This window comes from Phocoena phocoena, chromosome 17 (genome assembly GCF_963924675.1).
Source record: "Phocoena phocoena chromosome 17, mPhoPho1.1, whole genome shotgun sequence".
Classification (NCBI taxonomy): Eukaryota; Metazoa; Chordata; class Mammalia; order Artiodactyla; family Phocoenidae; genus Phocoena; species Phocoena phocoena.
In genome coordinates, this window is record NC_089235.1 from 29,760,637 (window position 1) to 29,780,466 (window position 19,830).

Here is a 19,830-nt window from a genome sequence, read left to right on the forward strand (position 1 = left end):
AGTGCCATTTTCATAGTCTCTTTGCTTGACCATGTTTTATTTTATCTTTTATTGCTAAAACTAATTTTTAAAAGTTTGTTTAATAATCATAATATGTAAAGTTCATAAAGGGTAAGAAACATATTTGTTAATATTTCTCAATCTTGCCCTGAATGTTCTACTTTATGTTAGTAGTGTATAGAAGGTTAGCCTTAAAATATTTACCATGCAGAAGAAAGCTGCTTTGTATTTTATTTAAAAACTAAAAATTGGGTGGAGCAGTGAAACAGAACTTGAAAAAAATTATCTATAAAAAGAAACATGCAGGATTTACTGGGGACATGACAACTTAATGTAATATATAAACCTGCTCTAGGTACTGTATTTAAAGATTATGATAAAGGACATTGTTGGGACAGGTGATGAAATTATAGTATATGGACTGTATATTAGATAATAATGTACTAGCTAAGTTCCTGAATTCTATTATTGTATTGTATTGTGAGAATATTTTTATTCATAGGAAATACATACTAAAGTATTAAAGACTAAAGGGACAGTTTACTTAGGTGGTTCAGGTAGTAAATTAATACTGTATAATATTATATAATATGTAAAAATAAACATATAAAATTATTTATGTGTTTGTTTGATTTATAAATCAACACATGACCCTGGATTCTTAGTACCATCATTTATTTTGTTGCTCAAGTTGACCCAGATATGGTTACTTAGCCATATTCTCTTGTAATTCTTAAAATAATAATAAGTCTTAATTTTAAATGGGGGACAGCTGTGGCTGTATCAACATGTGATGGGTTGAAAATATTCTGTTAAGTGTGGTTTCTTGGTTAATTCAAGTAAACAGTGTTAATCATATTGAAAATTATAATCTCTAATATATGAATAAATTAACTTTTTTGTAGGTTTAAGCTGAATTTTGGGACATGGCCACTGCTTCACCAAGGTCTGATACTAGTAATAATGACAGTGGAAGGTTACAGTTACAGGTAACTGGTAAGTTATTTTCACAATAATTTAAAATAGTAGTTCCTTGATGAAACTTTCTTTTTAATACCTAATTCAGCAGACTTATTTCATAAGTATATTTTCTTTTAGATTCATGCCATGGTGTATTTGTTGCAATAGGCCTCAAAGCTAGAACCCCTCTAAAAATATTTTATGTATTCAGTAAGTATTTATTGAACCTGTGCTGTATGCAGAGAAGCTATATCCTCTGGTGGTGGGAGAATTTGTGTATTGGAATAAACACCATTGAGCTGGTCCTTAAATGATTATTAGGATGGAGAAGGATGCTAAAAGCCTTTTTTCATCCATTTAAGCTATTCATTTAATCATTGGGCAAATATTTGTTAAGTGGAATTCTGTATATGAAAACACAGGCCCTAGTACTCCAGGAACTTACTATATAATGTTGAGACAGAATTTGTTTTGCATGGACAGTTACCATGCAAAGTGATCATTAACTGGATGCAATGAGAGCTTAGAGGAGAGTGTTATAGGTCTGCTTGGGATTGGAGATGGCCTATAGATCTAGGAGAATAGGGTAAGAGAAAGAGTCACAGAGGGTAACACTTTGACTCTTGTAGGAGGGCTCAGAGTTCATTTCAAATTAGATTGGCAGCTAAAAGCATGAGAGAGAGAGGGAACAGCATATGTAAAAGCATGAAAGAGCCTTTTTTTAGGTGACTTCAGACAATTTATTTTAGCTAGTTGGAATAATGATTCAAGGAGTGGTCCTTAAACCAGCAATTTTACTAGTAGAAATTTATTTTGTAGGTATTTATATTATTTATTTATGCATATAAATAATGTCCATATATAATATATGTATATAGCTTTTTTATATATAAATATCTACAAGATAAATTAGTAGAAGTAACAGAGAGAGAGTGAGAGAGAGTTTTTAATAGCAAAAGACTGACAGTGGAATTCTAGATAAACAATGACATGAAATAAATGAATACGTGTACCAGTAAGAGCCAAGTTCTAAGATAATATTGTTAAGTGAAAGAGCAAGTTGTGGAATAGTGTGTTTAGTATGTGACCATATGGGTGTGAAAAAGGAGGGGTGTTTCTATGTGCCTCTATGCTTATAACATTAGTAATAATATTTGCCTTAGGAGGGGCAGGATTGAGCTTAGAATAAGAAGGAGATATACTGTAATTCCCATGGTACTCATTACTGTGAGGTCAGTTGTTTCTAGGAGTTTTCAGTGAACAAGAGCTAGGAAATGTTTATTGTCTTAGAAAGCAAAAAACAAATCCTGAGTTCATGCTGATATTTGCAATTCAAAATAATAGCTATAGCCTCTAAGTAACCATTTTCCACTAAAAGGAGCAAAAAGTTATTTTTACTTCATTTGACTTTATATTTCTATCTCTTTTCTCTTAACCTCAGAATTTTAATTCTAAATGACGTTAACACAGTTATATCTGTTTTATCCTAACATACACAGAATAGCAAAGTTAAAATTACCGAAAGTAACAGGCCCACTCATCACAGTTTTAAGATTTCTTTGTGAGCTTCCCCTCCTTAGGATGTATAGTCAGAGTACCATGTTTCAAAGTAACTTAATTTTCTATTTGGTTATGCCACCAACTGGACTAGTTAGATTCACTGCTTTTAGTTATTTACTTTTTATTTAATTTTGTTTTATCACCATATAAAACATTTATACAGTTCTGGAGTCAAAATTATTAAATTAAGGTATATTTGGAGAAGTCTGGCTACTTTATCCCATTCCTCCCCCGTCTCTCCCTTGCCCTTTTCGTAAACGTTTTTATTTATGTTCATTTATCCTTCCATTTCTTCTTTTTGAAAATATAAGCAGATATGCACAGTGTATGTATTCACATCTCTCCTCCCAACCCTCTAGTTCTTAGCACCTAGTTTCTGCACCTTGCTTTTCTTCATTTAACAGTAATATCCTGGAGTAATATCCATAGCAGGGTATTCCATACACCTTTTTATCGCTACACAGCACTCTATTGACTAGATATACCAAAATTAATTCAGCTAGCCCCCTATTGATGGACATTGGGTACCATCTTTTGTTATTGCAGATAGTGCTATGCTACAGTAAAGAGCTTCGTGCGAATGTCATTTCTTATTTTTGCTCGTGTCATTAGGATAGAATCCTAGAATGAGATTGCTGGGTCAGAGAGTAAGCACGTGTAATAATGTCAATCACAGTTGATCCCTGAACTGCAGGGTTTATGGGTGCTGACTCCTGTGCAGTTGAAAATCCGTGTATAACTTTACAGTCAGCCCTCAGTGTCCATGGTTGCACACCCATGGATTCAACCAACCGCTGATCGTGTAGTACTGCGGTATGTCCTTATTTTTAAAAAACCTGCGTGTAAGCGGATCCACGCAGTTCAAACCCCTGTTGGTCAAAGGCCAACTATGTTGCCAAGTTCCTCTCCATAGGATCTGTACTATTTCTGTGTTCCCACCAGCTGTCTATGAGAATGCCTGTTTTCCTATAGCCTCATCAAGATATGCTGTCAGGTATGTTGACAGGTCAGAAGTGGTATCGTGTCATTTTAAATATCATTTCTCTCATTATAAGTGAGGTTGAGCCATGTTTAAGGGATATTTGTATTTAGTTTTCTGTGAACTGAGAACTTACATGTTTTGAAGCAATTTCCTGGTGATTCTGATGTGTATTGCACTTAAGAACCAGTTATAAGTGTAATTTCTAATACTTCTGCTTTTGCTCTACATAAGCTTAGAGCCCTATATTTGGTTACAGTGTTGCTTGTGCAGGACCTGTGGCCTACATATCTGAGGTGTGACTTTCTTCCTGTTCTTTACCTAATGTATGAGTACTTAATTGAAGTAGCAAAGACCTGATCTAGCTGATTTGAGCCAAAAGGCAACTTACAGAGAAGCTATCAGGTAGCCAATAGAGTCACCGAAGTCTAGAGAACCAATTGGAAAATAGGTATGGACCAAAGGAATGTAATTAGCCAAGATAGTGCCTCCACAGTATTTATCATTTCACATATCAATTATTATTCTCCTTTGAAATACAGTGATGCTCTTGGGAAACCAAACTTGGACCTGTGCTAAATGGTACCAGGTTTTAGTGCCTTGCTTTTCCTCTCTTTTTTCCTTGCCTTTGCCTTTCTTTCATTTTGTTGATCTGGTTTTTTAAATTACAAAACACCTTAAAATCCACAATCTTATTGATCCAACAGTACCTTATGTAATAAATATGTACTCCAGTTCTACCAAGGAAGGAACTGAGAATCAGATTAAATGCCTTCCATTAGTAATAAGAAACCAACCAAGGTCTTAGGTTGTTGCTCCTTTTATTAGGTAACAGTGACCTCTGTATTGATTTTTCTTTAATTTTTTTTTTTTTTTTTTTTTTGTGGTACGTGGGTCTCTCCCTGTTGTGGCCTCTCCCGTTGCGGAGCACAGGTTCCAGACGCGCAGGCTCAGCGGCCATGGCTCACGGGCCCAGCCGCTCCGCGGCATGTGGGATCTTCCCGGACCGGGGCATGAACCTGTGTCCCCTGCATTGGCAGGCGGACTCTCAACCACTGCGCCCCAGGGAAGCCCTAGCTTATATATTTTTATTCTTATTTCTGTTCGTAACCCATATCTGATTGGCAGCAACAGATAAGAATAAGAATATTGGTCATGAAAGCAGCAAAACTGTAACAGAAAAAAGCCAAAGTGAAAACTACCTACCATAACATGCTATAACGTGTACTATAGAGAAGCAGCTGTACATAAGAGTTAATAGTACACAGAAGTGTTATCATCTTCATTAGTCTAGATTTCAGGCTTTCTACAGGAAAGTGACAGAAACAAAGTGTGCAAGATGAATAAGAAGATAAGATTTGAGATTGAAAAACTAATGGGCTGTTATATTCACATTTATAATTTTTTAACTATAGTGTCTTATAGTAGTACCTTAATAGTTTAATTTTTAAATTAAAAAATGTGACGTTACGTATCATATTTTTGTTAGAGTGTTGTGAATTATGGGTTTAACTTTATTCTTTTCAAACGCTTCAGCATTTATGGAATAATCTATCTTTTCCCATTGATTTGAAATGCTACCATTATCATGTACTAACATCTTATTTGTTCTTTTCTTTTCACCTCTGCCCTTATAGCACAGTCAGGCTGTTTTATTTTCATTTTACAGTACTTTTAAGAAATACATTGGGGGAGAAATCTATTATTACTTTACATTTTAAAATATGCCTTTATTCTCTAATTTTCTTCACATTTCATTTGAATTTTAGAGTTTTCTTCCCTTCTCCTCTGTCCTCCCCGCCCCCAAAAAACCCAATACTAGTGTTTTCATTTAGGTCATTTAAAAATAATGTATTAAAGTGCTCGCTTCAGCAGCACATATACTAAAAAAATTGGAACAATGTAAAGAAGATTAGCATGGCCCCTGACCAAGGATGACATGCAAATTCGTGAAGTGTTCCGTATTTTTAGTTTATCAGTTGTAACAAAGGTACCACTTTGGTAACAGGGAAGGCTGTGCGTATGTGGGAGCAGAGAGTTTATGAAAAATCCCCCTCAATTTTGCTGCCAACCTAAGCTGCTCAAAAAATAAAGGTTTAAAGTAAAATGAAAAAAATAAAAAGTATTAAATTGGCGATATTGAAATCTTTCAGTGTTAAAATTTCTAAATCCAGGGATAATCATGTCATTCCCTTCAAGTTTTTTATGTTCATCAGTAAAGTTTTATAGTTATCTTCATGTATGTACATTTCTTATGTTTATTATTAGATTTTAGGGGGGTGGCATTATTATGAATGGGACTGTTATATTAAATTCTAACATGCACAGAGGACTCTTTTTCTGATAGATTTCCCATATTTATATAACCTTACAATAGAGGATATTCTGGTATAACACCAAAGGAAACTCATGAAATAGGAAAATAAAATCTATCTTATGTATTCCACTAATTAGAATTATTTGAATTAATGAGGTTATCTTTTGGTTATTTAAAATCATAGTATTCTCGTTATTTATTATATATGCACATTTTTGCCAGCATGTTATGAATTCCTTGTGAGATTAAAAATTAGTTTTTAAAAGTTACTTTCCTTACCCTGCCAGCATCTGGTATTATTGAAGACTGTGCCAATTAAAAATATACAATGGATATATATATTTTGAATATGTCTGCAATTAACTCAGAAGAGTTAATACTATACAGTAAGTCATAATAGTTATAGAGTAATAGTCACTATTGTTGGGTGCTAGGCATTCACTGATAATAATGGTACTTTGGATCCCTTCACTCACCAATCCTAAGAATCAGGTACTGTTTATTGTTCCCCTATTTTTCAGATGAGAAAATTGAGGGTCAGGGAGGTTAATTGACTTACTTAAAGTGTGAGAAAATTGAGGGTCAGGGAGGTTAACTGACTTACTTAAAGTCAGACGTCTAGCCAAGTGGCAGAGTTAAAATATGAACCCAGGTGTGTCCAACACTTTTTCTTTTAAGAGGAGCTTTGGAACCACAGCAAAATTGAGGGGAAAGTACAGAGACTTCCAGATATGCCAACCCCCACACATGCATAGCCTCCCCCATTATCAACATCCCTCACCAGAGTGCTACATTCATTACAAATGATGAACCTACATAGTCACCTAAGTTCATAGTTTACATTAGGGTGCACACCTGGTGGCGTACATTCTGTGGGTTTGGACAAAAGTCTAATGACATGTATCCATCATTATAGTATTGTACGAAGTACTTTCACTGCCCTAAAAATCCTCTGTGCTCCATCTATTCATCCCTCACCCATGCTTCCCCAGTCCCTAGCAACCGCTGATCTTTATCAGAACTCTTCATAGTTTTGCCTTTTCCAAAATGTTATATAATTGGAATCATGCAAGATACAGCCTTTTCAGATTGGCTTTTTTCACTTAGTATTATGCATTTAAATTTTCTCCATGTCTCTCCATGACTTGATGATATTTCTTTTTAGCAGTGAATGATATTCCATTGTTTGGATATACCAGTCATTTATCCATTCACCTACTGAAGAACTTCGTGGTTACTTAGAAGTTTGGGCAGTTATATAAATAAAACTGCTATAAATATCCACGTGGAGGTTTTTGTATGGACATAAGTTTTCAACTCCTTTGGGTAAATACCAAGGAGTGCAATTATCGGATCATATGGTAAGCCTATGTTTAGTTTTTAAGAAACCGTCAAACTGTCTTCCGAAGTGGCTGAACCATTTTGCATCCCCACCAGCGATGAATAAGGGTTCCTGTTGTTCCACATCCTCCCCAGCATTTGGTGTGGTCAGTGTTCCAGATTTTGACCATTCTAATAGGTGTGTAATGGTATCTCATTGTTGTTTTAGTTTATATTTCCCTGATGACATATGATGTTGAGCTTTTCATATGCATATCCATATATCTTGTTTGGTGAGGTGTCTGTTAGGGTCTTTGGCCCATGCGGTTGTTTTCTTACTGTTGACTTTTAAGAGTTCTTTGTGTTTTTTTGACAGTAGTTCTTTATCAGATATGTCTTTTGCAAATATTTTCTCCCTGTCTGGCTTGCGTTTTCACTCTCTTGACATTGTCTTTCATAGCGCAGAAGTTTTGAATTTTAATGAAGTGCACCTTATCGGATATCTCTTTCATGGATCATTCCTTTGGTGTTGTATCTAAAATGGCATCCATTGCCATGCCCAAGGTCATCTAAATTTTCTCCTATGTTATCTTAGAGTTTTATAGTTTTGTGTTTTGCATTTAGGTCTATGATGCATTTTGAGTTAATTTTTATGAAGGGTATAAGGTCTGTGTTTAGATTTATTTGTTTGCATGTGCATGTCCAGTTGTTCCAGCACCATTTATTGAAAAGATATCCTATGCTTTTAACACCATCCAGCAGTGCCTTCCCCTTCTTCCCCTTCTTCTAGTGTGTAGATAAGTCCTGCATATACTGAGGAAATGACTTTTATTTGGAGTGAAGAACTTTGATTGGGGGATTTCTTGGGAGAGGTCTGTGCCTTCTGTCACTTCAATGGTGTTGAATTTAATGCAGTTTGGAACAGAGAAGGATGGAAGTGAGTTTTGCCAAGACCCTGAGAGTAACACTTTAGACATAATGTTGAACACTCTTTGATTCCTTTATGTTGCCAGTACTTAAGTAGAGTATTTCCTTTGAATCTTTTCCTGTTCTTCAAATGTGAATTAAGGACTACCGTATTTCAAATACTCTACTTTTGCTGCAGCGTTTTTCATATCATATTTTGGTGATTTATTTGTGTGACTACTGATTTACATTACTGTTCGCTCACAGTAGAATGGAAGCTTACATCAGCTTGTTAATGTTCATATTCTTAACATGGGGTACATGTATGGCATGGAGGGGGCTTTCTCCTTTCTCATCTCAGACCCACAGTGTTCATAGGTAGTTGATTATAGATGTGATCTTGATAAGTTCTTATTACTACTTGATAGTCATTACTTTTCCCTGCAAGTATGTATTCCCCATTTGAATTAGTAGTTGTAAAAATTATTTAAAAATCAAGTGCTTAGCCTAAATTAAGCAAGTCTTTCTCCAAGTCAGGTAAATTCAGTTTAAAATTCACTTTCTGTAAAGGGTTATGATTAACTTCTAGTGACATTTTGATTTTAAAGTTTTTCTTTGAAAAGGCAGATACCTCCTCCTTTTTTTGAAATCAACTTTCTAGGAAAAGCATTTTTTAAAAAATTGCCGAAGTTTATGTAATTTCAGATAGGTAAGTTATGAATTCTGCCTGGCAGAGAAGTTGATAGGCAAATTGAATCTGAAGACACTTCCCTTTCTCTTGATGCTTGATGCAGTTCAGTATTAAGTTCAAATGGTTGGCAAGGATGTGGAGAAATCAGAACTCTTATACACTGCTGCTGGGTGTGTAAAATGGTACAGCCACTGTGGAAAATAGCCTGGCATTTATTCAACAGAGTTACCATATGACCTAGCAATTCCACTCCTAGGTATATGCCAAGAAAATGAAAACATACGTTCACACAAAAACTTGTACGTGAATGTTTATAGCAGTATTATACACAGTAGCCCAAAACTGGAAACAACCCAAATGTCTATATCAACTGCTGAGTGGGTAAATAAAAAATGGTATGCCTATACAGTGGAATATTATTTTTCAATAAAATGAATGAAAATACTGGTACATACAACAACATGGATGAACTTTTGAAAGTATGGTAAGTGAAAGAAGCCAGTCACAAAAGACCATTTCATTTATATGAATTGTCCAGAATAGGCAAATCTATTTGCCTAAATAGGTTAATAATTGCCTAGGGCTGGTGGGGAGGAAGTGGGATGGAATAGGAGGGTGACTGCTTAATGATATGGGGTTTCTTTTGGGGGTAATTAATATGTTTTAAAATTACTTATGGTGATGGTTACACAACTCTGTGAATATATTAAAACTGTTGTGCAGTTTAAATGGGTGAATTATATGCTAAGTGAATTATTTCAATAAAGCTGTTGAAGTCAAATGGTTCTCAGGCATTAACAGTAGCCCTTTTATATTGTTTCTCCATCCTGCCAGTGAAAATAGTTTGAGTTGCATAAGATGCACAATTCCATTTTTATTGATTTATACTACTTTGTGGCTAAATATATTCACTAGTGATTATCATGTTTCTGTTAGTTTCTAGTGCCAAACTAAAAAGAAAAAAGAACTGGTTTGGAACAGCAATATATACAGAAGTAGTCGTAGATGGAGAAAGTAAGAAAACAGCAAAATCCAGTAGTTCTTCTAATCCAAAATGGGATGAACAGCTAACTGTGTAAGTATCTGGTATATAAAGAATGCAAAATTTTTAAAAGAGAGTGTGCTTCTTGGAATGTTTTTCTTTTGGCGGTGTTTTCTGGGTTTTTTTGGTAAGATGACTTCAGAGTAAGGAATGCTATTTTTTAGTGTGACTAGACAATTTTAAGTATGAAAATAATTTTGGTTTCTTTGATTTTATTTAGAAATGAAGCGTAATAGTCCTTGTTTTTGCTTTACAAACTAATGTTTTCCATATAGCGATATTTTTTCTTATTGTCTTATAAAAATAAATAGGGTAGAAAATCATTTGGCATTTCTGAAATATAATGTTATAAATTTGTGCATAGTGAAAGTGTTATAACCAATGCAATCAACTATCTTAAATCTTTAGGTATTAGTTCGAGTAGAAATTGTGTTATTTTGAAGTCTTAATAAGACATTTGATGTATTGCTGGTGTTTTGGTTTGTTAATTACAAAAACTTTTAATCTGGGTATTAAAGTCCTAATGTACTTGAAAGTAAATATTTGTTTTTATTTATAATTCAGGTGGTTTACTGTTTCATATAATATTTTTTCCTCAAATAAACTGAATTCATGGCTTTTCAAAATTATTGAAGTAAACCGTACTCTCCTGTATATTTGTTATAATTTTACTCTTACAGAAATGTAACCCCACAGACTACATTGGAATTTCGAGTTTGGAGTCATCACACTTTAAAAGCAGATGCTTTATTAGGAAGAGCAACAATAGATTTGAAACAAGCTCTGTTAATACACAATAGAAAATGTAAGTTTTTTGTTCTAGTCTTTGTTTCTTTAAAAGTTTATTTTAGACACTTTGAAAATATTCTGAAGTCCAAAAGCAAAAAAAAGTTTTGTATTTATAAAGGAGGACTTCATTTATTGCCTATGATTGCTTTTATGTTTATAGCATTATATGAAATAGGAAATATTTACCCTGGCATTTCTTTGTCCAACAAATTTATACAAAATAATCCCAGCCATCCATGAGTATACCCGGTTATCAGTGACCATCAGTGATTTATTATATACATAAAGACTTGAAAAAAATGATCATTATCTGAACCTACTCTACTTTGTTTCTTGGCTAATAACAATTTTGTTTGTACAAAATAAATTCTAACTCTTAAATTTTCTTTTTTTATTATCTAACTAGTTCATTTTAGAAAATATGGAGAATATAGAAAATCACAGAGGAATATAAAAATTATCTGTAATTTTTACTATCCAAGGATAACCCTTCCCAATAATTTGGTCTCTCATTCATAGATGTAAATTTTTTTTTCTTCTTTGTATCTACTGGTTTATTCTATTCTTTTTTTCATTTAAAAATACAATATGAGCATTATGTTTCCATCATATTAAATTTTTCTAGTGTGAGGATTCTTAAAGTAGTTTAAGCTTCAGTTATTTGTAAATTCCCTATCATGTTATGCAAAAACTTGGGGATATATACATGTATTTCTGATTCTGAGGAGAGTTCATTGCTTTTATCAAATTCTCAAAATACTGTGTGATCCAAAGAATATTAAAAACTGGACTCATAGTTTATGATTTAACTAATTTATTATTTGCTATTTAGGTTTCTAATAGTTCACTCAAACTAATACCGCTCTAAATCTTTATGTTCATCTTAGTCCTTAGAAGTTTTCTTACTCCTAACAGATGTGCTAGGTTAAGGGTTAAAATGCTGATTTTTAAGATAAGTTAATTTTTTGAAAGTTTTTAACAAAAAAACATTCATGTGTAACTGAAAAATCTGTTTTTGATGTAGTTTTTGGACATAAAGAGTTATGAGTCAAGAAAATGTAGAAGCCATACTAGTTTTTATGTACAGTGATTTTTTAAAAAAAAAAAAAATCTTCTTTTAAGCACTGAAAGTTTAATTCCCTGCTATGTCATGGCTTTTGGTCATTCAGTTCATCTTGGTCACAGAAATAAGTAGTAGGTCTTGTAAGCATACAGTACCTTGCTTGGTCTGATGGTGGCTGGATTTGTACTTTTTTCCGGGCTCTATGACATTATTGGTATAAATATGTCATACTTCAGTTAACCTGTGTTATTTCAGAATTGATTATTTGGTTTCAACTATTTATATGCTATTTCTGCTCTGGATTAAGCTTTTGCATGGGACCTCTTTTCTAGTACAAAAGTTATTTCTCATAATCTCACAACCCAGAGATAATGAGTGCTAATATTTTGATGAATTTTTGTCTACACGTGTATGTGTATAATAATTGAGATCATACTCAGTTTCATGTTCTTCTTAGCTCTCAGTGTTATATCATGTGCATTTCTCTGTGTAATTCAGTGGTATTCTTTGAAAGCTAATTTAGTAGTTTCATAATGTTTTATCACAAACTGTAATTTTTAAACCATGCTCCTACTGTTGCCATTTGGATTGTTTCCAAATCTGTTATATTAGACTGTACTGAACCTTCATAACAAAGATTGTAATATTTATCTGCCAAAGTAATTTTGTAGGAAGGTTGTAATGTCTATATACTTGGAATCGAAACTCTTATAAATTGTATAAACTTAAAGCTATCTCTCATGACTTAATTGAGCAGAATATGCTCAGAGGAAAAACAAAATTTTATAAACATTCGTACATGTCTGAAGTCAGTGGCTTCAGAAATTGTAGTAGCAGCATCTTATATACCTTAGCCAGTCAGTAATTTTTTTTTTCTTTTGAAAATTGAAAAGTGTATTAGTTTTCCAGGGCTGCCATACCAAAATACCACAGACTGGGTCGCCTAAACCAGGAGTCCCCAACCCCTGGGCCACGGACCAGTAGCGGTCCGTGGCCTCTTAGGAACCGGGTCTCACAGCAGGAGGTGAGTGGCGGACGAGCGAACGAAGCTTCATCTGCTGCTCCCCATGGCTCGCATTATTGCCTGGACCCCCTTTTTTGCCATACCCCCACCCCCACCCCCACCTTCCCAGTCTGTGGAAAAATTGTCTTCCATGAAACTGGTCCCTGGTGCCAAAAAGGTTGGGGACCGCTGGCCTAAACAACAAAAATGTACTTTCTCACAGTTCTGGAAGCTAGAAGTCTGAGATCAAGGTGTTGACAGGGTTGGTTTTTTCAGAAGACTCTCTGCTTGTAGATAGCCATCTTTGCCTTATATCGTCACATTGTCTTCCCTGTGTGTGTGTATATCCATATCCAAATTTCCTGTTCTTAAAACGACACCAGTCATATTGGATTAGGGCCACCGTGATGACCTCATTTTAACTTAATTATCTCTTTAAAGATCGTGTTTCCAAATAAAGTCACCTTCTGAGGTACCAGAGGTTAGGACTTAAACATATAGTAAACATATGAATGGGATGGGGTTGGGGGGGACATAATTCAGCCTATAACAAAAGGGAAGTAAATTAATTTCAAAAATTTAAAGCTGTGATAGAATCATAGTGCTTTAAAGGCAGACTTAAATGCCTATGGGCATTAATCCCAGTCACTTATTTCACTGATTACATAAATTAATCTAAGTGAATTGCTCAAGCAAGAAGTAATTGCAGTTTTGACTAGAGCACAGGTTTTCTTATTCTTAATTGCTTAATTTTGAATAGAAGTAATGGGAAGTTAACATGGTTCTAGACAACCTGTAGAATTTATAAACGTACTCATAATTCATGAAATCCTTGGTTGTCTTTGATTCAGCCTCTTGGTTTAGCACTTGAACATGTCTCTCTTCAAATTTATGAGACTAATTTCTTCCTATACTCAGGGCCTTGACATTTTTTTCTCAAAAGTTCATGTTTTTATGTATCCCTTCTCCTGATATATTTGGGGTAAGGGCAGAGGATTAATTCATTTGAATAGGTTTTTTTTTTCTGAATATATTTACTTTCAACCTTCATGGTATAGTATGAATTGTTACAGTCATCCGTAGCCTTAAATAAAATTCTCAGCTAATCCAATATAAAACCATCTGTATTTTCCCAGTAAAAATCCGACTGCAACTTACTAGGGAAGTTCTTTCACTTCTTCACATTTAAATCCTAGCGAGCCTTCAAGTCCTTAACCTGAATTTGTTTTGTGTAATAAGCCTAGTTGGATGGCATCCAAACCCATGCAATCCTCTGATACTTTGTCTCAGAACTTCTGTGGATTTAAGCCATCATTTGCACCTCAGCCTTTAGTTAGTTATGTGTTGGGATCACTTGAAAACTGTTCTAAATTATGGAAATTATTTCATTGGCTTTGCAGAAATATGTGGTATTTTTAGCTCTTTTTTTTTTTATGTCAGTAGCATTAGATACTGATACATGAGGTATATTTCTTTCTCTCAAACCTACTATTTCTTAAATTGCAAAGGAAAAATCCTTCTGTTGTCAAAGAAAAAGCCAAACACTAGTGGTAAGGACATATTTTAATCAGTAATATACTTTGCAATAAGGAAGAGGGTCCAGCTTGATCTGAACTCAGCTTCAGTTTATACAGAGGTAATTGGGCCTTTCAAAGGAAGAATGAAGGAGTAGAAAGAGGGGTGAATGGAAGCTAAGTGGAATTAGGGAAGTGAAAAATTACAAGAGTTGATCAGTGTGAATGCAGTTAGGCCAGCTTTCTCTATTATTGAGAATTTTATTCTCCCACAGAGACTAAGACCGACTAAGATCCATCCTTCCTGATGATTACATTTCAGACAAATAGCTTTCAGGTCCCTGAGCAGGAGACACATATACATCTTAAAGGGACAGAGGAAGGGCCCACCATTATATGCTGTTTTAATAAATGCTTTTAGAAAGGGTGGCCTGTCACAGGTGTTGCCTTGATCAAACAGTAAATTCTTTCAAGGCTGGCTAGGGTCTCCTTGAGTTGTTAGAAGTCTTTTAACTTTGGGGAGAGTAGGGTGGATAAAATCTTTTGTGCTGAGAGTTTGCAGTATTTATGGGCCAAGGTTGAGGCCTAGTGGAGAAGGTGGCTCAGAGGAGCCTGAATTGAATTTGGGCCAGGAGAAAATCTTTGTAATCATATTCATGGATGAACCGTGTAAGAGTAGTGTAGCTAATTCCAGGGTTGAAGTGAATACAGAACTTCATTTTATATTTCAATTTTGAAACTGACAGAGCCACTTTAAACATTCCAGAGAGGAGTCAGATGGCTGCCTTTCAAACACTGGAATTACACTGGTTTTTTTTTTATATTTTTAATTTTTTATGATGTTAGTAGCTTTTGTCAACAAAAGTATTTTGAAATCCATTAAAATCACTTCAAATTGAATTATGTCTAAAGTGATTTACAGTGAAAATTATCTCTTTACATTAAATGGTAGGGAAACAGAGCAGAGAAATGTGTCATTTATGATAGAAGACAGAGCATAGTCAAATTTAAGTTTATTAAAGCAGTTTCTTTTAGCCTTATTTACTTAGTCAATACTAGTTATTTGCTTAGTTTACTAAATCTTAAGTTCTCTTTTTAAAATTCACTTAGCATCAGCACAAACTAAGATATTTTAAGCCAAGGTTTTGAACAAACAGTTTTTTCATTACTGGTGATAAATGCATTTCTGTTCTTTAGAAAGATTTTTAGGATTGAAATTACTAGGTGAAAGGGAATGAACAGTTTTAAGCCTCTAGCTATGCATGGCTGTCTAGTTGCTTTCCTGAAAAGTTACAATAATTTGTACACAAAATGTAGCATCTGAGAGTGCCCATTTAGAAATATATGCCCCACTAATAGATTAAAAAAATGTATATTTTTCTTACCAGAGTATTTCTTTAACTATTAATAGAGTCAGATTTTATTGATCATTCATATTTCATTTGTGATTGTCATGTTCTTTGTACATTTTTTATTGATTTCGTTTCTTCCTCACTGATTTATAAAAGCTCTTAGTTTTTTCTCCCAATCATTTGCCTCTATATTTGTCCCCAGTTTTGATTTAAGAAGTTTAATATTATTTCAGTCATTAAAGTTTATTCATTTTCCATTGTTATTATTCTCAAAGAATCCTTTCCAGTCCTTATATTTAATAGTTATCTATTTTCTTCCACATTTTTTACTTTATTTTTACTTTAATTTCTTTTATAAATTCTGAAATTTATTTTGTTACATGATAGAAGATGGGAACCTAACACATTGACTCATAGTATGATATAATAGAAAGACTTAGGATTCAGAAGACCTGGTTATTCTTGGGATTGTTACTACAGGCTTTTGTAGCCTAATGTACTCGTTCTTTTCTCAAATTCTGTTATACATTCCTATATTATATAATGTATATAATACATTCTGTTATAATACATTCCTACCTTCTGCTATTTCATACATTTGTGTAGTCCCCTCCCACGTTGAAACAGAGATGGTCTGTGTGCCCAATAGAATATGCAGAAGTAATGGTATATGACCTCCAAGACTTGGTCAGTGAAGACATTTCAGCTTTTGCCCTGGTCTCTTAGATTACTCACTCCAGGAAGAAAGTCACCGCTGTGAAGACTCCACAGGTCTGTAGAGGGGCCCAAGTGGAGAGGAACTGAGGCTTCTCAGCAGTCAATCCCAAATTGTCAGCTTTGTGTACGAGCCACCCTTTAGGCAGATTTTCCCACCCCTCCCAAATTCCTGGCCCACAGAAACTGTGAGCAGTATTAAGTGACTATTGTTATTTTAAGTGACTGAATTTTAGGATAATTTGTTACTTAGCAGTAGATAATACTGTGTGCAAGAAAAAAATAGCTTCAGAATGTGACTCTGAGTTAAATCTAATTCTGTAAAATGTCTTGAAGACCAAGATTTTTGAAGATCTGTTGTTTTCTCTGGGGACAGAAAGAGTGTGTGTTTTTGACAAGTCCGTGATGAAAGAATAAATTGTCTAGTCATATATGTAGCTTCCTAGAAACTCAGGTTCAGACTGTTCTTTTCCCCAATTAAAACTAAGGAAGAATGTCCAGGAGGTAGGAAATAATCAGCTACTGCCTGCCTTGTAAGTTTCCTGAGGATGGCTCTATCTTAATAGTTTATTTTAAATTTTATTAAGCACCTACCTTCTGTCAGATACTGAGGATACATCACTGAATTAGCTGAATAAGATCTCTGCTCTATTGGAGACTTCAGTTTAGTTGGGGAGATGGACCCTGCTGCCCCCCCCCCCCCCAATTCTGGTGGTAAGTCCATTGAAGGAAATAAGTGGAGTAATGGTAGGGAGGAGGTCTACTTTAGGCTGGTCAGGGTTTATGCTGCTTTCCCAGAGTGCACTATCCGCCACACATTAGGCAATCACATATTGAATGGATGAATATGCCTGAGTTGGCTTGTTTATACTGTAATAGAATAATACCCTCATTTTCCAGCCCCTCCCAACACACATGTAGAGAGAATTATTTATGTGATAAGTCCTCCCAATTTTATGACTCAGAAATGTTATATCCCAATCTTCCATGTTATAATTGTGAAAGGCTAGATGTTATGAACAACCTCCCACTGCAGAACAGTTAGGTCCTGGATAGGATGAGTTTCTGTGGCATTGATGAGTTTTGCAAAGAGGCAGGGGTGGTCTCCAAGGGCCCCGTTCTTCCGAAAAAAAAAAAAAAAAAAAGACAAAGAAAACCTCATAAACTAGAGTTAGTTTAGTGGATGATGCTGATAGCACTTTTGGCTGACAGCCAGCTAGGGGAGCTGAGCTTAGACTCCTGTAGTCTTGACTCTTGGGGTGCCCTCACACCACTGAAAGAATAAGAAACTGACCCCGCCTGTACTAAAGCCCAAAGATTACCCTTAGATTAATATCAGAAAATGAACTCAGCATCAAAGATCACAAATTGTAAGAAGCCACCCATAAGCAGAGGTTGGCAAACATTTTCTGTAAGGGACCAGATGGTAAATATTTAGGCTTTGCAGGTCATATAATCTCTGTTGCACCTATTCGGCTCTTCCATTGTAGTTGGAAAGCAGCCATAGAAAATACGTACATGAATGAGCATGGCTGTGTTCAAATAAAACCTTATTTACAAAAACAGGTAATGGGCCAGATTTGGCCTATGGTCTATAGTTTGCTGGCCCCTGGATTCATTGATATCCAAAGAAGGATGACAAAGAGGAGGTCATGCTTTCATCAAAGTGAAATGCATGACACCAAAGACAAAAAAAAGCAGCTATGGAGAAAAACAGGTCATTTGCAAAGATTTGTAAATCAGGCTTACATAATTAGCAGTAATAGGATAAGATGATGGAAAAATATCTTCAAAGAGTTGAGAGATCATTATCAATACAAAGTCGGCATGTCCAACAAATCTTTCAGGATGAGACTCCAAACATTTACAGATTTTAAAAAAATGAGAGAATTTACCACCAAGAGACCTACTTTAACGTGATTTTGAAAGGCTATTCTTTTTCTTTTTAATTTTTATTGGAGTATGGTTGATCTATAATGTAGTGTTAGTTTCAGGTGTACAGCAAAGTGAATACATATATCCACTCTTTTTTAGATTCTTTTCCCATATAGGCCATTCTTTAAGAATCTACTCAAAGCCTATTGAGTAAAAGGCTATTCTTTAAGAATCTACTCAAATAGCTAAATATTTTAGGAACAAGAGCTGAACCTCCAAATTCCAGATACTTTAAATAGAGAAAGGTGACAAAAATGAAATAGAATGGTGGTCAATATAGTTTTCTTCAGACATAGATTATTAGAATCTAGATAAAACTGAAATTCATGCTTTTGTAGGGTTGGGATGGTTTTTTTTTGGTACTTTAATATTTCCTCTAGTTTCTCTGTTTTTATTAATGTTGATTTTGTGATGTGGAGTGGAAATGAGGTTTATGGTGGTGAAAATGGTTGGGGTAGGTCTTCTACAAGGTTTTCTTTATTACGTGGTTCTTAAATTTTTTGCAAAGAATTCCTGTCTAATGGTTAGTTGTTACAGATTTTTTTTTTGTCTTATATTTTCTGTACTTGGGTAATTAGTCAATATGTTTGTGCTAGACATTTGGTAAATGGAAAAAAAACCCAAAAAATTTGTTAAATATTGGAGAGACCAAAGTCAAGGACATAATCTAAGAAGAAATATGTTTCATGATTTCAGAAGTGAAGATCAGATTGAAGTAACTGGCCTCATTTTGGATAATAATGGGATCACTAATACTTTTGATATGTATTCTGTGGGATAGGAGAAGTTGAAGCAAAATGACTTCGAGTTTAAGTAAGAATTAGATATCCTAATAATAGGAAGAAATATTTGGCCTTATATGAAAAAGAAATAATAAACTATTACCATTTATTGAGCACTTACTGTGTGTCAGATGTGGTGCTAAGAACTTTCTCTGTGGCTTTGCATTTGGACCTTATGACAGTTCCTTTAGTTTGATGCTTCTGTTATCTCCATTTTGTAATGAGGAAACTGAGGCTTTAAGTAGCTTGACTACTTTGACTACTTACTCAAATACAGCTAGAAGTTCCTGAGCTGGGATTAAGAACCAAACCCCCTGACTCTCCTGCAGAAATTTTGCCTTAACCACAAGTCTTATGTGGTACCTTGGGACAAAGAACAAGTTTAGGCAGTTGCTGAGCTTATTATATAGATAAATTTGTATATTCTCAGAGGTTTATACTGTGCAAAGGGGCAATTAAAGGTGATATTGAAAATATGTGGTAGAGGGAAAGGAGTTATTCAACTAGGTGAGAAAGGAAGTGATTCTGGTGTAGTATAGAAGGGCCCATAGATAAAAACACATAATTCTTTCCACATGTAGCCGTCAAGCACTGAATTAGAGTAATTCTTGATATGTAGTTTTGATTTCTAAAACATATTTTTGTATATAACAAAAGTGTTTAAATTAGGTTTTTTTTTTTCCCCCCTAGTGGAAAGAGTGAAAGAACAATTAAAACTTGCCTTGGAAACCAAGAATGGTGTTGTGCAAACTGGTGAATTAACAGTTGTGCTTGATGGACTGGTGATTGAGCAAGAAAATAGAACAAACTGCAGCTCATCCCCAACCAGTAAGCTAATAACTTCATGCGTTTTCAAAATTTGAAGGAAAAAAAAACCCAGCAAGAAGTATATAAAAACCTAGT

General features: G+C 34.6%; 1 protein-coding gene and 1 non-coding gene across 2 annotated transcripts in view; both read left to right on the forward strand.

The window, feature by feature from the left end:
- Positions 1-19,830, forward strand: part of WWP1 (WW domain containing E3 ubiquitin protein ligase 1) — a 91,416-nt gene that overhangs the window by 8,049 nt on the left and 63,537 nt on the right. Inside the window, exons 2-5 of the mRNA XM_065895772.1 lie at positions 906-996; positions 9,670-9,808; positions 10,456-10,580; positions 19,618-19,755. Coding sequence (XP_065751844.1) covers positions 927-996; positions 9,670-9,808; positions 10,456-10,580; positions 19,618-19,755 — 472 coding nt within the window. The 5' untranslated portion in view covers positions 906-926. The remainder of the gene's footprint in view (positions 1-905; positions 997-9,669; positions 9,809-10,455; positions 10,581-19,617; positions 19,756-19,830) is intronic.
- On the forward strand, positions 5,359-5,468 carry LOC136137386 (U6 spliceosomal RNA). Its single transcript, XR_010656725.1, has one exon. It is a non-coding gene; the product is annotated as a U6 spliceosomal RNA (small nuclear RNA).